General features: G+C 36.1%; 1 protein-coding gene across 4 annotated transcripts in view; it reads left to right on the top strand.

The window, feature by feature from the left end:
• The window catches only part of CCDC18 (coiled-coil domain containing 18), a 28,803-nt gene extending 9,060 nt beyond the window's left edge, over positions 1-19,743 (top strand). For 2 of the 4 annotated variants that reach the window (XM_074597220.1, XM_074597218.1), the window contains 17 exons: positions 2,361-2,670; positions 4,024-4,124; positions 4,234-4,394; positions 5,056-5,276; positions 6,089-6,199; positions 7,004-7,135; positions 7,853-7,987; positions 8,562-8,639; positions 10,110-10,226; positions 11,599-11,766; positions 12,234-12,376; positions 12,844-13,007; positions 13,802-14,015; positions 14,589-14,688; positions 15,871-15,987; positions 16,784-16,928; positions 19,495-19,743. In XM_074597220.1, the coding sequence (XP_074453321.1) occupies positions 2,361-2,670; positions 4,024-4,124; positions 4,234-4,394; positions 5,056-5,276; positions 6,089-6,199; positions 7,004-7,135; positions 7,853-7,987; positions 8,562-8,639; positions 10,110-10,226; positions 11,599-11,766; positions 12,234-12,376; positions 12,844-13,007; positions 13,802-14,015; positions 14,589-14,688; positions 15,871-15,987; positions 16,784-16,924 (2,413 nt within the window). In that variant the 3' untranslated portion in view covers positions 16,925-16,928; positions 19,495-19,743. Of the gene's footprint in view, positions 1-2,360; positions 2,671-4,023; positions 4,125-4,233; positions 4,395-5,055; positions 5,277-6,088; positions 6,200-7,003; positions 7,136-7,852; positions 7,988-8,561; positions 8,640-10,109; positions 10,227-11,598; positions 11,767-12,233; positions 12,377-12,843; positions 13,008-13,801; positions 14,016-14,588; positions 14,689-15,870; positions 15,988-16,783; positions 16,929-19,494 lie in introns of those variants that run through there. The other 2 variants (XM_074597219.1, XR_012588642.1) reach the window with 2 other exon arrangements.
• Positions 19,744-20,632: the final 889 nt, after the last annotated feature.

Here is a 20,632-nt window from a genome sequence, read left to right as displayed (position 1 = left end):
AGAGGATTTCACCCCGTTAATCACAACTCTCTGGGCACGGCGATCCAGCCAGTTTTTAACCCAGCGAAGAGTACGCTTGTCTATGCCATGATTCGCCAGCTTCTTCAGGAGAATGCTATGGGGGATGGTGTCAAAGGCCTTATCAAAGTCCAGATAGACAATGTCCACAGCCTTGCCCGCATCCAGAAGGCGGGTCACATGGTCATAGAAAAAGATCAGGTTGGTTAAGCAGGACCTCCCTTTCCTAAACCCATGCTGGCTGGCCCTGATCCCTTGGCCGCCCTGCACTTGCTGTGAGAGCTCACTCAAGATGATCCTCTCCATGATCTTTCCTGGTACCAATGTCAGGCTGACAGGCCTGTAGTTTCCCGGATCCTCCTTCCGACCCTTCTTGTAGATGGGTGTCACATTAGCCACCCTCCAGTCATCTGGTACCTCCCCTGTTGACCAAGATTGTTGATAAATGATGGAGAGAGGCTTGGTGAGCTCTCCCGCCAGCACCCTGAGTACTCTTGGGTGAATCCCATCCGGCCCCATAGACTTATGTACGTCTAGGTGCAGAAGCAGATCATTGACTACTTCCTCCTGGATTATGGGTGGGTTGTTGTGCTCTCCATCCTTATCTTTCAGCTCAGGAGGCTGAACACCCTGGTGATAGCTGGTCTGACTATTGAAGACGGAGGCAAAGAAGGCATTAAGTATCTCAGCCTTCTCCTCATCATTGGTTGCAACTTTCCCCTCCGCATCCAGTAAGGGATGGAGATTCTCCCTGGCTTTCTTTTTGTTGATGTATTTATAAAAGCTTTTTTTGTTGATGTATTTATAAAAGCTTTTTTTGTTGTCCTTAATGTTAGTGGCCAAGTTGAGCTCCAGCTGGGCTTTTGCCTTCGTAATTTTCTCTCCGTATAACCTAATGAGATCTCTGTACTCCTCCTGAGTTGCCTGTCCCTTCTTCCAAAGGTGGTAAACCCTCCTTTTATTCCTAAATCCCATCAGAAGTTCCTTATTCATCCAGACTGGCCATTTTCCCCGCCCTTTAGACTTGCGACACTTGGGGACAGCCTGCTCCTGGGCCTTTAAGATTTCCTTCTTGAAGAGCGTCCAGCCCTCCTGGACCCGTTTGCCCTTCAGGATTGTCTCCCAAGGGACTCTCTCAACCGGTGTCCTGAACAAGCCAAAGTCCACCCTCCGGAAATCCAAGGTGAAGGTTTTGCTAACCGCCCTCCTTACATTGCTACAAATTGAAAACTTGACCATTTCATGATCACTAAACCCAAGACGACCTCCGACCACCACATCTCCCACTAGTCCTTCGCTGTTTGTGAACAGTAGGTCTAGCAAGGTACTTCCCCTGGTAGGCTCACCTACCAGTTGTGTCAGGAAGTTACCTTCCATGCACTCGAGGAACCTCCTAGCCTGCCTGCTCTCTGCTGTGTTATATTTCCAGCAGATACCCGGCAGGTTGAAGTCTCCAACCAGAAAAAGGGCTGGCGATTGTGACATTTCAGCCAGACGCTTATAGAATACTTCATCTGTCTCCTCATCCTGGTCGGGTAGTCTATAGCATACTCCCAGCACAACATCTCCCTTATTTCCCTTCCCCTTCAACCTTACCCATAAACATTCGACTTTATCATCACTGGAATCTAGCTCTATCCAATCAAAACATTCCCTAACGTACAGTGCCACACCCCCACCTCTCCTTCCTTGCCTATCCCTTCTGAAGAGCTTATAGCCAGCCGTTCATCGCAGCATTCCAGTCACGACAGTCATGCCGCCACGTTTCCGTGATGGCAGCTACATCATAGCTGTCCTGCTGCACAATGGCTTCCAGCTCATCCCGTTTGTTGCCCATGCTACGTGCATTCGTGTAGATGCACTTGAGCTGGGCTACCGATTTCGTCCCCGTCCTTGGCCCTTTATCCCTAGGCTCATTACTAGCGGGCCTGGTTTTATCCCCTTCCCCCTTAGATTCTAGTTTAAAGCCCTGTCCATGAGCCTTGCTAATTCTTGGCCTAGTACCCTTTTCCCTTTTTGGGATAGGGTTTTCCCATTCTTAGCAAGTGGGCCCAGTGTCCTGCAGATCAAACTATGATTAAGTAGCTTAAGAATGAGTAGTAGTTTATTCTTTCCTTTTGTCTGCTGATAGCGGTTTGCATCTTGGTCCTTAAGAACAGTGTAGGCTTAGTAAAGCAGTGAAAACTTTTCTATTCTTTGTAAAGAGCTAATCCTAGATTTTGACAGGTAAACTAGTAAAACAGTATAGCTATGGTGTGTTCTCCTAGTACTTTTAATAATGAAAATCCTAGTCTATTTCTCTATGTTAAGCTATACCTTTTAAATGGACATACTTTTTTTAGGCAATTAAAGGAAGAGAATCACAGCACAAAAGAAGAAATTAAGACTCTAGAGGCAAAGAACATTGAAATGGTATCAATGCTGACTCGGTCTGATCAGAAGATCATTGAGCTTGAGAATGAACGTAGTGAAAAGGAAATAGTACTTAAAGAGAAGAATGCTCTAATAAGTGAAAACGCAGAGCTGAGAGCACTTACTGCACAGCAACATAACTGCTTGAAATTATGCCATCAGGAAATTGAGAATTCAAGGGAAGAGCTCAACATACTAGAAACCATTATTTCCCAGTTGTCTCTAAGTACATCTGAAGAGGTACTGTAACTGATACATCCTTACAAATTGTATTATGTGTCTGAAACGATTCTAACCAACATTACATGGAAATCCTGTTCTTGAGAAATAATCTGAGTAAAATATCTTTGGTTTTCAAGATGCATGGGTGAAATGTTTTCTTAATTTAAATATTTTACTTTTGTCTTCTCATTCAAGAACAAGGAATATGTGCTTTGAAATGGATTAACCAGCAAGCATTTAAAATTACACTTTCCATTTCTATGTTTTATGTATTAATTGCTCAGATGTAGGTATATTATCTAAAACGTGATGATGTCCTATTATATGATGCTGAGCTGCTTCTCAGTAGAACAGTATGACATTTCCCATATGACAGACACATTGTGTCACACAGCCAGAGTTGATGTGTCAACCTCGGCAATGGAGAAATTAGAGCAGGACAGATGTTTATAGGAACGTTTTGTTGCTGGGAAAGAGAAAGGTACGCCTTCCCTGACTGCAAATGAAATGTTTTATCAGGATGAACCCTGGTTTATGACTCTGAAGCTTGTGCTGGTGAAGTTTATTGCTAAACTGAGTGATTGGAAGAGTCATGTAAAAAACCAAACCAAACAAAAAACCAACCTAAAAAAAATCCACCAAAAAACCCACAAACCACCACCACCAACAAAAAACCCCCCAAAAAACTACATTTGTGAACTGACTGGGGTTACTGTAGAAATTGTAGGAAGGGCTAGAGACACATATGAGGTCAGGAGTACAGATTGCATCAGATATCTTATTTTTGAAGTATATGTGAGTAGCTGTAATGAAAACAAAATCAGAAGTAAGCTTTCTGTGTGATTTTGGAATTGTGAAGGTGACCTCTGCTGAAGACAATACAGTAATTTTGTATAAAAATTATGTTTTGGCTTCTTGTGATCATACACGTTTATTTGGAAGATTAATGGAGTATTTAGAAGCCTTCCGTAATTTGAGGAGAAAATGGTATTAAATGCAGTCATCAAAATCTGAAAGGAAGCATGATGTGAGAAGTTCAAAATGCACAATTACTGATAGTATCTCCATTTACTTAATTTTTCACAGCAAAAATTTTCATACTTCAGTTCCTGTACAAAGATATCTAAAGGAATGGGCTCAGTGTCAGAGGCCCCTAATGCCTATAGTTTCTACTAATGTGAGACAAACCTGCAGCGTTCTGCAAGCAGTTCCTTGAGAATAATTTTAAAGATCAAGTTATCCAAACTTCTAGCATCCTGGCATATGTGTCTTGAATTTTATATGCTAGTATAACACATGAATTAATCATGCTGTGAATCAACAAAAAGTCAATTTTTTTTTGATTGATCTTGGTTTTTCCTTAACTTTTAGTTTAAATGGCACCACTTGAAACACCAGCTATCCGGTTCCTCAACAAAGGAAGCTCCCTCTGAATCTTGTGAATCAAATAAACCTTTGATTGCAGATCTAAGGTATAACTTTCTGGTTACTGAATTGTGGCAAGAATAGGCAGGTAATAAGGTAGTATTGGAACTAGCATGTAGAAAGAATGTTAAATAATTGTCTCCTCCTTTATAATAGCATTAAACTGTCAATGAACGAAGCAGAAGTTCAAAACCCTCGTGCAAACTTAACTGTCTGTAATGGAGCTGGGCATCTTTCTAATGATAATGAAGGACAAGAAAATAGCAGGTTATGTGGCCTGGAAATGGAGCCTGTCAAATTGATCAGAAGTCAAGGAGGTAAGCCTACCAAAATAGCTGTGCAGTTCTGTCTGATTAATACACGGAATAGGAGGGTTTTGGTGGGGTTTAAATAGTTTTTATAGTGTTTTTTTAAATATATCTCTGTGAGCTAATAGTTATGGTTTGGTTGAATAGGGAGCATTTTGCCACCTTGGAATTCTGGAAATTGTCATGTTCTCGGGACACGATATTCTTCCTTTTGCTAGTTAAGTTAGTTGTTCAGCAGTACCCAAGCTACGAGTTGTGTTGAAATAGAGCCATGTATTTTTTTCTCTATGCAGGTTATGCTAAGGTGTACACATTTTCTTTGATTCTTTTCTCTGTATCCTGCTGTTGCAGGATTTCTGCAATCGCTTCTGTGATTACTGTTAGGACTGCTCCATGAAATTACTTCAGGGCACCTATATAATGATGCTGTCTTCAATTTTTTTGTTTGTTTGACAGGTTTTTTTTTGTTTGTTTGTTTGTCACAGCTTTCAGTTACATTACAGGGAAAAAATAAACAGTCTTGTCTCTGAATACTATATGTGTTAGTTCAATACGTTGTCATTAAATTATAATTCTTATATTTCTTCTCACTTTGGTTTGTATGATTATTTGCTTGAGTGCTGGTTTGTATGTTCTTTTATAAATGAATCTTTATTTTTTCTACTTTGAGAGAGGAGAAAATGTCAACAGTTGGAACTCATCAGCAAACAATTTGAAAAGGAGAGGCAAAGATTCCAGAAAGAGATAGAAATGTTACGCACTAAACTGACAAAAGCAGAGGATGAGAATTCTTCTTTGAAGACCAGCATGGCTCAGAGAGCCAGTCAGTTTCAAGTCATACAGGAAGACCTATTGAAGAAGGCTTCAAAAACTAGTAGCTTAGAGAGAGAAGTAAGTTTTTAGCAGCACTGAAAAAATACGTCACTTTTTATTGACTTCAGTAATCAAAGATAGTTCAGACAATAGTTATGGAAAAACTGCAATGGCCATATTAACTTTAAAATATGGCATATTTTAGAAAAATTGGAAATAAACTTTTGAGCAAGCAGAAAAGCTTAAAAGCTAACAGCCTTAATTTGTTAGTTGTCAGAAATCTTGTTTTAAGCTGATGTAGTTAGTGGGCTTTACTACTACTATTTTGGTTTGTTATGTGGAAAATTATGCACAGTCTTGTTGCTGTGGTATGGTTGAATTAATGTGTAACCTTAAGAAATCGATGTTGAAGGAACAGTTGTATTTTTCCTCATTAAATGTTAGTACAGTTGCCAGAGATTAATATCATTACCAGAGTCATGACAGAAATTAAGCTTCAGGTTAACCACTCTTCCTTGGTTGAATAAGTTAAAGTGCTGATGTTTACATTCTGGTGCTAGTGTTTTTATAGAATTTCAGCATAATAGGATTTGCAGCACTTCCTAATGATGGCCATAAATGTTATAGATCTGTAATAGTTAATTCATTCATATGGCACTGATAACTATCATGGATTGGATACATTTGAGGTAAATTGTCCTGAATTCTTCTCTGCAAGTAATAAAGTTTAATAGAGCATACAAAAATAAACAAACAAACAAATAAATAATTAAAAATACTAGGAAATAGCAGTAGCTGAAATGACATTGTCGGTAAGAATGTATATACAAAGAATAGAATAAACCTGAAACAGTTGTCTTCATGCTGGTTTGTGGCATACTTAATTTCAGATAACAAAGAAATCTTCTCAACTTTCTGCACTTGAGAAGCAGTTGGAAGAGAAGACTACTGCTTATTCAGCTGCTGCAGCAAGAAATACTGAGCTGGAACAGGAACTCATGGTAAAATGCTCTGAGTGAGAAACTACATTTATGTAAAAAGACATAAATGGAGATTAAAGTTTAAGTTAAAACAGTATTATTCCTTGTATTCAAAATGCATAGACTTTCAGATCTGCTAAACAATCTGTGCAGTTTTTAGACAGTTTTTAAAAACTGAATCTTGTTTCAAATAAAACATCCCTTTTTTCCTGCTTTTGGACATGGGAAGTTATTACTGGACATGTTACTTTTTCCTTGTGGTGATACGTGCAATGAAAATCTGGTCCTATTGAAATTGATTGTAGCGTTGCCATTTGTTTCAGTGAAATACATGTAGACATGTGAATAAAAAAGTCTTCTAAATGGTAGTAAGTGAAGAAGGTGACCTAACACTTGGAGCACTGTAAAGTCTGGCCTGCGTATTGTTATGTAAACTTTTTCTGAGTTTTGGGAAGAGGTCTAAGGTTGCTAGAAAAATAAACTATTTATGCGGTCCCTTTCAAATGGAAACCTGCATTTTAAAGATTCCATCTATCCATGTGAACGTGGCATTCATTTTTGTCTTTGTCAGAACCTCCTTGCTCCACTGTGCCAGTAGTCCACCTTGGCAGACACCTTGTCTCTGTGTAGTGGCTGCATTTAGCGGCATTCTACACCTATGTTATAGTTGTGACATCCTTTGAGATGAAACATGCTGTGTATAACTTCAGCATTTTCTGTGTTGTTGTTTTATGAAATCTAGGAACTCTATCATCAAATAAAATGCTGTTTATTGTCATAGCTAAATATTTTTATTAAGTCCTTTTTGTTGTTGCTGTTTCCTAGGGAAAAAACAGACGCATTCACGAGTTGGAAATAACTATCAGCGAAGAACATGAGCAAATAATTTCTGCTTTTGAAAAAGCAAAGTTGGTTCACTTGGAGCAGCACAAAGAGATGGAGAAACAGATTGAACTAGTAAGACCTTCCTTGTGTGCTAGTATGTATGAGTGATACAAGTTACTTGGTAACTTTTTTCCTATGTTAATTTCTTTGTCTTTTTAGTAATTTTGAGGCAGATGTCCAATTAAAAAGTTATATCTTCTCCCTGCATTTCCTGATTTAATTTTTTTAGTTAATTTTTCATTTAACACTACACAATATCATGATTTCCCTCTGAGATATTTGTATCCTGTTTTCTGCTCAACTGAAGAGAAATAGGGCCTACTGGGGTTAAACCATGACAGGTTCTAACAATATTCTCTCATTTGCTGAACCTCTGCCAGCCTGAGCCTTATGAGCATCTGTGTTCAGGGAGAACTGGTGGGAAGCTTTTCAGTCTTTACAGAAGAATTCTGTTGCTTCATGTGATTAGAAATATAACCATGGCTATTTCTATCTGTTCAAGAAGCTTGTCATCTTTTACTAAAGAATGTATGCATGGCTTTCTGTCTTGGCTGATGACAGGCAATTACACTCTGACTGCTCTCATTCTCTTGATTCTCCTGTTGCTTTAAAATATTAAAGTTTGGATTTCTCTATATTTTTAAGACTCTGCAATACTGCTAATGGCAGGATTGTATTTACTTTTCATTCTTAAAGTGATGAGTGAATAGAACTGAATGACATATTTAGATGCACAAATTCCCTGAAAAAGCTTATTAAAATAATAAACCTTTAATTACTTATGGACAGCTTCAGACACAGCTGGAGAAGAAACATCAGCAATTCACTGAACAAGAGAAAATAATATCTATTTTGCAACAAGATGTTATACATAAACAGCATCACATTGAATCATTGGATGGGCTGCTGATAGAAAGCAGAGAGGTAAAGTTGTCTCTTGACTTTCTTTAACTGCAAATCAAACAAGTGACCAATGATGAAAAGCATATCCATAAACACATGGGAGAAATTGAAGAAAATTGAAGATATTTATGGTTTTGCGTCTTAATTCTTGTTTGAGTAATTGACTGGATCTAGTGTAGTCCCAGCTACTACTACTATATATTGTACAAACTTTAATGACCTTTTTCATTATTTTTTGTCTCAGCGTTCTGTTTATGCCTCTGGTTTGCCCCTTGGGCTTCTTGCTCTAATCAAAGGAAAGAGATCTGGATAAAGAACAATTGCATCTATTCTGCACTAGGTGGAAAACCAAGAATGTTCTCTTATGGCAATGTTTTATTCTTTTAATAATTCCTGCTGCTGCAGAATATGAAGGGACACCTATCAGGAACCAAACTCACTTCAGCGTATGATGTACACAAATAGAGTATATAAGCAATTGTGTTTTAAATAGACTGATCTATTTTTTTTCCTGTATTCTTAGTATGAGCTTTTATTGGTTACTATTACTATATTTACGTTTTGTTGTCTTGAATAAAAATATATGTACAAACAGGAAATGGAAAATCAAAATATCAAGAAAGATCAAGGACTGAAGGTGCTGAAAAGTCAGTTAACAGAAGAAACAATCAAAGTTAGTAAGCTCTTCGTAATTTTCAATTAATTGTTTTCAAGTTTGCAGTAATGGTGTATTTCCTTTTATCCTCTACAGAAAAACTATATTAAGGCTGCTTTATAGAAATTTGTCTCATATAAATATTTCAGAAGTTATTAGCCTGAAGTCTTTGCATTCTTTTTTAATTAAAAGAAGTATGGTGAAACCTGCAGGAAGAGATTATGCAATGCATAATTGCTTTATAAAATTACTGTAGTTACAAATCGGGCAGATTTGTGCTTGTTGTACTCTAAAAGTAAAAATGTTGTCTAAAAAAGATAATGTTCTGTAGGTTTTTGCTCTAGATATGACTTATATTTTAGACATACGTGATATTATAATATTGGTCATGTTTCTAGCCATCTATACCTCTTCCTTGTGTTTGCCTGATAAATATTTTCCATGCAGGACTTGCAATAGTATTTTAATAAACAGTTGCCATGGGGTGATTTATCACAGTCAGGTTCCAAATGATATTAAATCTTCAGGATATCACTAGGAGAAGATACTGGGGACTTAGCATGCTCTTTCTGAACTTGTATTGGACCAGTTTTCTATCCAAGTGGCTTTGTAGTATTTGGGATGTTTTCCAGAGATCTAAAATTAGGACCTATTATTGCTTCTTTTCAAAAAGCTCTTGATTTGGGTGGGGAGAGAGTTGTACAATCCAATATGGTTTAGAAAACTGGTAGCATTGAAAGAAGATATTAGCCAATCTGCAGCTAAATTTGCCGTAATTCTTGTTGTTGAGAAAAGTCTTAGCATTGAAACCAAACAGTTAAGTTTACTATGGCTTCAGACGTCTGGGGGTTTGTTCATTATGATTTTTATCTGTTCAAGATTATAAGAAATTTTTTAGAGATTACTCAAATTGAAATTAATAGTAAAAGGGTAAAATAGATCAACAGTGTTGACATTGCTAAAAGCTTTTCCTTTCCCTTTTGGTAGACCACAGACACTGTCTATCAGTGCAGAAAGGAAAAAAATGCTGTTTAGTAGCTTTCTGAGAGGAATTTTATTAAGATCCGAATATTATTTTTGAAAAACACTTGCCACAACTCACATGTGATGCTCATTCCAAATTTATTTATACAATTCTATATGGAATAAAATGTGGTGGACTAATGGTTTGGTATTGGGCATATGTTTGCTACTAGCTACTGACAAATTCTACCTACTGACAAATACTAGAATATCTTCTCTTGACTGATAGTCTCATCTGATTTAAACACAGTCTAAAGTATTGTAATTTAATTTCACAAATAATTCTAATTTCTGAGTACTGTTACAGTTTTTAAGCTTATTATAACTTCCATGCCTGTTTTAATACTTTAGAAAAAAATGTAGCATTTCAGATGTTTTACACAAAGATGTGTTTTAACACTTTTTTTAGACTAGTTAATAAAAACTATACCATGCAATTTTAAGTAGTCTATTGCATTCCACTAGGTGAGACAACTTGAGTCAGCACTAGATGTATGTAAGGAAGAAGTTGCGCTGTATTTGAGTCAGTCACAAGAAAATAAGGAGATGTTTGAAAATCAGCTCAAAAAAAAGTCTGAAGAGGTAACAGCTTGTTTTAAAAACTCTTCTGTATTGCAGAGAACACTTGTTATGATTTAATCATGAATGATTTAATCTAAAAGTTTGTCTGTGAAATAAGATACAAAACATTTGCAGCAGCAACTGTGACTAGAAGTAATCTGGGAAAAGACTATATATTTTGTGAGGGTAAACAGGAAAATCATAACTAAGGAACACTGCATAAGCTCAGGGAAAATAAGTACCAAGATGAATGAATTGTTGAGAGAAGTAGCAAAATCAGAATTAAGTGAAAGAAAGCATTATCTTGGAAAAAAAATGGAGAGCACGCTATTGCAATATAAACTTCAGTGCGTGTAACTGACTTGTGTTTCAGGTACACCCTTCTTCCCCCCTTGATGGGGAAGAAGTCCTGGGCATAAGAAAGTTTTTACTTCAAGCCCCTGAGTTTTATCGTAATTTCCAGTACAACATGAAAGCAAGAAATAATTAAGTTTAAATATTATTAGCATGAATTTTTATTTATGGGTTTGACTAACGGCATGAACTAATTCTCATAGTAGGCTGTTCATGTCAGTGCTGCCCTGCCTGCTGAGAGATAGGCTTTAGTCAACCAGAGATTATTAGACCTTCGACAGGAGTAACTGGATGGAAACCTATAGCCTGTGTTAGGCATAAGCCTGTGATATTTACTGCTGCTTTCTAAGCCCTAAAATCTGTTGTTGTTATACTGCATATGAAGAGACCGGATGCTGTGTGAAACTCAAGGGTAGCAAGTGAGGCTTTGTAATTGTGAGCAATGTTTTCATACGTAAGTGACAGTCACTACTTCCACTTTGTGGTGAGCAGTTAGTGATATTTTTTTTCTTTTTTTTAAAGAACCTTTCCTTTTTTCAGAAAATCCTTGGCATTCATCACTGAGAAATAAGGCCATTCAACATGCGACAAGTTAGGCACTCAGAATTCCTGGTTTTTATTGGCACAACTATTGTTATACAGGCAGAAAGAAATAAAGGGGGGGACTGAGAACAAAATCTCAAGGGGGAAACAAGGACTTTGTGAGAAATAAAGTAAGAGTAGTGACAGAAAGAAAAGAAGTTCAGTAATTTAGAAATGAAAAATCTTTGTTATATATGTTTTTAAAATATTAACTAGTTTAGGTATATTTAGAAAGCAAGAAGTCAAAAACTGGGGCTGACAAGTTGCTTCTTTCCTCACTTTATAAAGCATAATGAGATGTGTTGTGTACTGTTGAAACTGTAATGCAACTAAATTCAGAGACAGATGTTTTATTGAATCATAGGTATAATTCTGTGCTCATTAAGAATGAAGAGAATAGCTGATGCAAATACAAATAAATATGTTCTATTGTAATTGAAAATAAATGTCTTTTCAGGTTCATTATTTACAGAAAGAAATAAAACTAAAAGATCAGAATATTCAGGACACAAGTGTACAAAATATTCTCCTACAACAAACTTTGCATCATCAGCAGCAAATGTTACAGCAAGAAACTATTAGAAATGGGGAGCTAGAAGATAATCAAATTAAACTTGAAAAACAGGTAGAGTATGGTGAGAAGTCTCTACGTACAGACAGACAATTAAATGCTTTTATATATGTTTTTGTAATACCTTTAAAATCTGAATATTTCTTTGGTAACTGCGTTGATAGTTATTGTTTTAGATATATCTAAAATAGAGTTTAATGGTTTGTTTTGTCTTAAACCAGGTTCTGTGCTACTGGAAATTAGCTAGCATAAGAGTGGCTAAGTACTTGGAAAAACCTAGACTGCAATTAAGGAAAGGTGTATTGAAATTCAGAAAGTTGAATCTTGTTATATTAACTAGAAATATATATATTTGTCTTTCAAATGCAACTACAAAGTTCTAGTCTTAAATTATATAAAATTTTAGACTATAAAGCAATCCGTGTGTTAAAACTCGCTACGTGAGTTGCAAGACAAGGAAGTTTATTTCCTTAGTATGTAATTTAAGAGTACCAACACTTTTTAAATGCCGTTTTAAATAGGTATCCAATTTGGAACAAGAGCTTCAGAAGCAGAAAGCGTATGCAGAAGATGAGTTGAGAAAGGCAGAGGAGAAACTTCGCCTAGCTGCTCAGGAAGCAGATTTAAACAGACAGAAGGTGGATGAACTTAACAGTACAATCAGGTAGGTTTAGAATAACAGAGGTATATTCTGCGGATAGACGTATCAATAAGAAGATTGCGGTCTGAAATGGTATTCAGCTATGTAGTCATACAATTCAGTCTCAATATGAGCATAGACTGGAAATCGGAAGGGAAGTTTCTAACTAGCAGAGGCATGAGTTTCTGGTACAAACTTCCAACAGAATTAATGCGTGTCCCGGCAACCTATTTAACCTTAAGATGGCGCTTCATAATGCAATTCAATTCATAAATATATCAAGTTGCTTGTAATTCTAGATAGTAGATTCTAGGAGGGCTTGTTAGTCTTAAAGAATAGGTGGTTTATTGTGAGAAAAGCCTACTTAACGTGACTTTTTTTAATTCCTATTTTGTTCACAAATACTTGTCGTCTTATAGCATGTAAGGAGATACGTGTGTCGCTTTTGTTATTACAAGGTTCATTTTGTTCTGGTTGCTTCTTCTCTATAGAAAAATTAAATTGGAGAGGGATCAGTGCAAGAATGAACTTACTGTTATGGAAAAAGAAGTAGAGCAATTAAAACGAGATGGTGAAGACAAAGCAACGCAGATAAATCAGCTGGATATTACTTTGGAAGAAGCACGATCAGAGCTCAATGAAAAGGCAAATGAGGGTAATTTCGCTATTTTGTTTCTCAGGCTTCCTTTTATCATGGTATTTCTCTATATGTATTGGATTAGAGATTTTTGCTTTTTCCCTTGTTTTATAATCAAGTATGCAAGAGTAAAAGTATTATAATTTTGATGGAGGGGTTGTTCTTTTTGTTTTTTTTAAAATGTGTTGGTAATTTCATATTTTTTAAAGGAAAGAAAAAAAAACCAAACAACTACACCCACACCCACAAACTTTTTTTTTACCTACCTTTGCAAATTCTCACTGTTGTGGGATGTACCTTTATCCCAAATGAAATGAATAAGTAGTTTTCCCTGTAAACTGGTAATGCAGATTCTTAGTGTGGTAATCAAACAAGACACAGATTTAATGAGGGCATATGCTACATACAAAAATTCAGCTCTTTAAAACAAACACAAGTGAGTCTATGGAAATATCAAATTTTCCAACCCCTGCTCCTCCATTTAATTTTACCGTTATTTTAAACCAGAGGCTTACTACCAAAGCACTACATATTCAGTTACTATGTTGTCTCTGTACTTTCTCCTTGGCCAAATGTTTTTAGGTACATCCTCATACTTGAAGTCAATTATAGATTATGAGCTGAATAAAAATGGCAAAGACTTAAGTCACATGAAAAGGTTGTGGTATAACCTCAGAAATCACTGCTTTTCTAGATTTTGCAAAAAATACTGAAAATTGGATATGACAAGTGCTAGTAGGCAGCGGTGTTGCATGAAGACCCCAACTTAACTGTTGATTAAACATTTTGTGTTTTGCGTGTGTCTAAAATAGTGAATGATTTAGAAGATAAGCTGCTTCAAAGTGAGACTTGCCACAGGGAAGCCTTACAGAAAATAGCAGAATTGGAATCTGCATTAGAGAATGCCCATGGAGAATCAAAAATCACTTTAACACAGCTTCAGGAATTGCAAGATGCATTACAGAAAGCACAGTCTTCTCTGCAGGAGAAACATGTTGCTATCATGGATCTAACAACTGAGCTCAGGTAAGCTGGTATCTTTTCCATTATGAAAACTTATTTGTGTTAGTTTTTCCATAGGAATAGTTTGGATGGTCTTTTTGCATCTTCTTAGCAGCTCTCTATAATTTTTAGGTGGCTTGTGGCTGTAAGATAACTTAATACAGTAGCTCCTCAGCTCACTTTTAATTTCTAGAAGTGGTGCTCCATTCTGTATTGTGAATTTTGTTTTAAAATCTGCTAAAATTATTTTCTGAATCCCAAAGTTGTGAAATAACTGTAAGAGGAATTACTTTTTTTTATAGTTAAATTGTCCAGTTCCCTTTCTGACCATAAATTAATGATACTTTCTTCTATACTTTTCTTTTTTAAGAACATATCGTTCTTATAACCAATTAAATAACTTGAATAATTAAGTTATTGGAAATTTCCACCTGGAATATAGTCAACATAATTCTTCCATTTGGGTTTGGTTTTTTTGCAGTCAATTAGTTGATTCACTTTTTTTTAAGTAAGTAATAGATCTCATGATTTTCAAGCTGGTACTTGAAGCTAAGCAACTAAATGTGCATTAAGTAATTAAACATATGAGAATTGTAGGTATTGCAAGGGAGAAATTGAAGACAAAAACCAAGAACTCCTTGACATGGACCATGCATTGAAAGAAAGGAATTGGGAACTGAAACAAAGAGCAGCTCAGGTCAGATCACTTTAAGTATGTTACTGATAATTATCCTGTTATGTAGTAGATGACCTAGCGGACTTTTTATAAGTTTAATTGTCTGCACAGATCGCTACAAACTGTACTGTTAATATAGCCACAGTGTCAACCTCAAAATCAGCTCTAGGTTACTGAAGCCTTATAGTACCAGGAAAATCAGGCTGTGCTCCTCTAAGGGACCACAGATTACTGTTTTGATAGAACAGAAGCCTCATGCAAACCTGTGCCATAATTCTTCATTAGCGATAAAGTTATAGGACACCTGTTGTCGTCTTGGTGTTTGATAACACAAAGGGAAGATCTGCACTGAAGTGTGCTTGGAGATGATAGATTCCTTTCTTCATTTGCATCAGAGCATATTTGATTAGCTTCTCTAAATAAGCAGCCTCTAAATATGAAACAGTATCTTTGTTGCAAATAAATTTCTGTAGCTCACTTGAAATATTTTCAGTCTTTTGGTCTGGCTTCAGGACTTGATACCCATCATGGAAAAACTATTATTCTGTCACTTATAATTAGCCTTCTAATAGGTACTTCCTGCAGGAGTTACCAGCCTTTGTATCCAAGAATATTTGAGATGTAGAGAGAAGGAGGGGAGGGGATTTAAAAAAAACCAAACCAAAACAAAAAAAAACAAACCAAAAAACCCACCACACACACACAAAAAAAAACCCTAACAAAAAAAAAAAACAACCAGAAAAAAAAAAAACACCCCAAAACCTGTTGAAGGAACTGGCACTGTAAGGAGGCCAGACCTTCCAATACACTCTTGCCGCAATACCCTGTGAGCGGCTCCAGGAATTCATCAAAGCAACAAGATTTTTATTGCTTTGGCAAAACTTGGTGCTTTCTAATAAGATGGATTAGTATGCTAAGATACTCATTACATTCCATTTAAAATGAGAACTAGGTTTGTGTTCTGTGTATCTGAAGGCCAAACTCAGTTATGGACTTTTTCCCCTTTTCTCTTTATGTTTGTCCCCAGCTTTTTAAATGAGACAGCTAGAGTGCATTTTTATATTGACTGCCTGAGAGAATATTCTTCAGACTATGAAGGATTAGTTTCATTCCTTTTGCTGTCACATTTTGTAATGTTGCTTCTTAAAATCTGCGTACTAGTTCAAAATGAAATAACTCATTTTCTTCCTTTTTTACCTCTAGATTACACAGTTGGATATGACAGTTCGTGAACATAGAGGAGAAATGGAACAACAAATAATTCAATTGGAGTGCAATTTAGAGAAGTCAGAATTAGAAATTAAAGAATGCAATAAACAGGTAATTCTTGCTTAAGTTAAAAACCCAGTTTCCCCAACAAAGGGCAGATGATTCTGTGAGAAAGTCTGGTCCTAGTGCACAATAGCTGTCCGGGTTTAATCTAGAAGAATAAAACTAGTTCTTTATTGTAGGGAGAGGGAAGGGAGTACCTCAATGTACCAGCAAAAATGCTTTATGTTTGGCAATTAAAACTAAAAATTTTGCAGGGAAATACCAGTATAAAAATGAAAATGTATTTTTTTTTTTTACTTCATATGATAATAGCTCCCAAACTGCTGTTTTAATAAAGAAAAATGTTGACAAAATAAAAATAAAATAAGAAATGGCCAAGGGAATCCAAAGTCAGAGGTAATACTGACAATATTTGTGAGTTTTGTGTCCTGGTTCTGGCGGGGATAGAGTTAATTCTCCCCAGGCTCCAGCAGGGACACAGGTATTCCATGCTGTGTGAGCCATGCCCGCTCTGAGCTGCCCGCGGAGTGGTCTGGGGTGTCCCGCATCCGGTGGGTGAGCAGTGGTTCGGTAATCGTGTTTGTGTATTCCTGTATCCGTGTTACTGTTGTTGTTTTCTTGTTCCTTTTGCGGTTGTGTTAAATTGCCTTTGTCTCAACCCACGAGTTTTGCCTTTTTCTTCCGATTCCTTTCCCGTATTGGGAAGGCCTGAGAGAGCGGCATGTCATTCTTTGTTGTCGTCTGAGGCCAAATCACAACATTTTGTTTGGGGTGATTTTTGTTCTTTTGATTGTCCTGATTTCAGTAAAGTACCTGCTCTGATTTAATTGCATTTTCTGTTAAGATTGAGAGCTTAGAGAAGAAACTCCAGCATTCTAAAGATGAGCTTCGTGAAAAAGAGTTTGAATTGCTCCAGAGAGACCACGAAATAAATCAGCTAAAGAAAAAAATTGAAAGAAAACAACAAAGCCTAGAAGCTCTTTGAAAAGGTAAAATGTTCCTTGGATACACAACAAATTATCAATTTTTAATGCCATTACCGTAACTGTCTAGAAAGAACAATACGATGTCTCTTTAGAATAAAGAATTCTCCCCAAGTAATTGTATTCTGTATCATGGTGTTTGCTGAATCTTAATCCCCTAAAGTTAATCCAGTTGAATGATTTAAAAATTACAAATTTAATGGCACGCTTAATTGTCTGCTTTGTGGAGAAATTTGAATATTGATTATCTTTAGTAACCTGATGTTCTGGCTATGGACATGGTCTTCTCAGAGAAGTCTTTCTGTGTAGTCAGCAAAGGCATTTGATCTGTATTCTAGATCATGGGGGTTTGGCTCTGTCACAGCTGAATGTGAAGGTTCTTTCACTGCAAATTAAAGCAATGTCAGCACTTCCATCTTGATTTCTGTTAAAGGTTTTTTATGACAGTTGAGAAGAGGACAGTGCCTGCTGCTACCTTTCACACATCACTAACATATTTCCAACTTTTCCTAAGACTTTAGGAATGATTCTGAAGGAAGGGATTTCCTAGCTAGCCCCTGTACAACTGCTGACTAGACCCTTTCCAGACAAATTGCCTTGTTATTAATTTTGTTAAGTAATACCATGCAGGGGGAGGCCCAAGAATGTGATAAGAAAGGCTTTGAAAATAGGCCTACTCCAGTCATGTTCCTTTAGAGACTTGGGATGAAGGAAATAGAATTTCAAGTTTATTTGCATTGTAGTTAAGTAGATATAACACTGGATTTCAGAAGCATTCTGCATAAAATATGAAATATACTGCAGAGGAGTTCTGGCTCCACTTAGAATGTGATATGGTTGCTTCTTTGTTTCAAAACTGTGTATATTAACATGATGTAAGAAAATACTTTCTCCATTAGTAACACATCACAGAGTGACTGACCAATATTCCCCAGGAACTTCCTGTTCTAGTTCTAAAAACTTGATTACCTAATCTGTCTGGGGAAAAGGGTAGTGTGTGTGTGTGTGTGTCTGTGTTTTGCCTGGGGGTGTAGTCCATCTCATTCTTTTTCCCCTTAATACACTACCTTCCTTGCTTATTACAGGAAATATATTATTTCAGGGAAGGAATTGTTAGCTAGGGTTGATTTCTGTCCTGGTCCACTCTGCCCTTCTGGGACTTATGAAATAACCAGGTCACAGATTTTTCAGTTGTATCATTCCATATCTGCTGTAATGTGCAGTGAAGATCTGCTGACAATACAGCACTCTGCTACCCTTAGAAGTTGTAAGTATTCCAAATAAAGGAACTGGAAACATCTTACTGACCATTCAGAATGTCTTTTTCATTTTTCTGGGAAATTGAAGCAATTCTCTTAATTTAGAAACAAACAAACCCAAAACCCAGGTTTGACTTATAGCAAATTAATCTTTTGTGGAGACAGTTCCTTACTGAAATGAGAAATAAAATGATGATAAAAATGTAAGTGAAATAAGAAAAAATTAGTGCTTACAAAGATTGATTAAAAAAAACTCCAATTTTTACATTTTTGTAAAAGTATACAAAGTAAAAAAAAATTAGAAGTTATTGTAATAATATTTCATTCATTAGCTGTAAGCTTATTATGTGCTACTTATAGATGTTTGTGTACGCTATTTGTAGCATTCATTATAAAGAATAAGCATCTAGCTAAACATGAATAGATACAGCATAATTACTTTTATATTTATAATTCACAGGAGCCATAGTGTAGTATGTGATGTTCCGAAATATTAGTGGCTGATGCGGTCTCTGTTGTGCCACAGTACTGGATAATGTAAACATAGCTGCTGTGGATCATATATTAGAGAGGCCATTTTGTTGATCTCCTATATACTCCTGTTTGGCTTTTTCTGTAAATGAATTGTCAAATAAAAGGTCCAGCATGTAAGCCTGTTTTTTAAAAGGGGGGTTGGGGTGGTAAACCTCTAGAAACTAGTAAAAACCAGACCCCAATGCCAAACACACTGTGTTTGATTGTGTTTATTTCTGTATACTGTACAAAATCCAGAATACTTACATTAATGTTGATAAGATTTTCCTCACTTTGTATTCATAGAAATGACAGACTTTTTTCCTCTTGATACTTGATACATTGATACTATTAAGGTTTTTACAAATTGCTAGAAACTTAAGTTGTTAGGAACTTAACACAATAATGCAGTTCACGTGAAACCTTAAGCTGTACACAGAAGAGTTATTTCAAAAGACAGTGCTCCTTTACACTGTACAAAATTTTTACAGGGATTTGAGTATGAAGATTTCTCAAAATATTCTGCATAGTATGTTGAAAAACTTATAAATTATGCTCATTTTGAAAGCAAATGCACTTCAATTACAAGAACAGTGAAGAAAAAAGCATTAATAATTTCAGTTTAGGGGGGCAGAATTTGAGAAAGAAGCCATGGACTTCAGACCTGCAGCTAGTTTTCTTGAATTTGTAAGATAAATCTTAATAATGAAAAGTAACATCTTGATACAAATGGATTTAGATATGGTAAATTGAGTGCAGAAGTTTAAAGGAAGGTTCTGATCACAGATATTTTGTTTCAGGAGCCAGAATTGTGAAGGAAGGAATGTTGCCCGTTGGACAAGCAGCAACCCAGGAATGCTGTTGCTGGCATCATAATCATGCATTCAAAAAGGAAATTTTAACATTGCATTTGTAAATAATGAGTCTGGTTATTTGTGCTGATGCAAATGACAACCTTTTTTATTTTTTCAAGTGGTTTTGAGATTATTGCTTTGATATAATAACATCTTAATTTATTTTTGAGAAATAAATTTTATTTTTTAAGTATCGTGGGTTGCAGGAATCAATTTCAGCTGTCATTTTTTTCCAAGGATTTTACACTGTACTTGTGTTTCACATCTGACTTCTAATTAGGAGCACAGTGGTGTTACTTTATTAACAATTTTTGTTTGGGAGTATTTTCCTTTTTTTTTTTTTTTTTTGTTACACATATAATGTTGCAGACACAGTATCTTATTAAAATTGACCTGCTTATAAGATGTTTTAGGACACTGATTTGATCATAGACACTGTCAAAACCTGCTTGCTTTACTCCAAGCAGTATCTTTCAGATGCAAAGGGGTGTGGGGCAGGGCCATAAAGCTTGAACCCACCACCACCCCCCCTCAAAGCAAAATCCATACAAAAATTGCCATTGATTAGAATGCATAGTTATGGTGCCATTTTAAAACACATTTATTTCCAGTTTTCATAAAATACTACACAATTCAGCTAGTAAAAATAACTAGTGGCCACAGTTTCTAACACTTTTATATTTACATGTCAGAAACTGCAAATAGTTTATAAGAGGCCTAAATCTGAGTCTGATTAATGCAAACATTATTTATGTGCATTACGACATGTGATTCACGCTCCAAGTTATTTGACATAAAGCAGAGGAACATAATTGAATGTATTGCAATTTAAAGATTAGGCCTAAGCTTGTTTTGTGCATTAAAAGTGTATCTTGGCCAAACCCCCTATCTGTTGTATTTCAGCGACTTTGCAGGTGGAAGTGTGCTAAATTCCTTTCACTGTGTGTGCAAACATGTTCCACTCTTTAAGTCATTGTACAAAACCAGGCACACATTTTGCTATGTTGACAAGGTCAAGATATGCTCATCTGAAGTATTTCTGCAGTTTCAGATTATTTATTTTGCTATTATGAAAATTATGGTG

This window comes from Larus michahellis, chromosome 8, assembly GCF_964199755.1.
Source record: "Larus michahellis chromosome 8, bLarMic1.1, whole genome shotgun sequence".
In the NCBI taxonomy this organism is placed as follows: domain Eukaryota; kingdom Metazoa; phylum Chordata; class Aves; order Charadriiformes; family Laridae; genus Larus; species Larus michahellis.
This window is presented reverse-complemented; position numbering and strand designations above follow the sequence as displayed.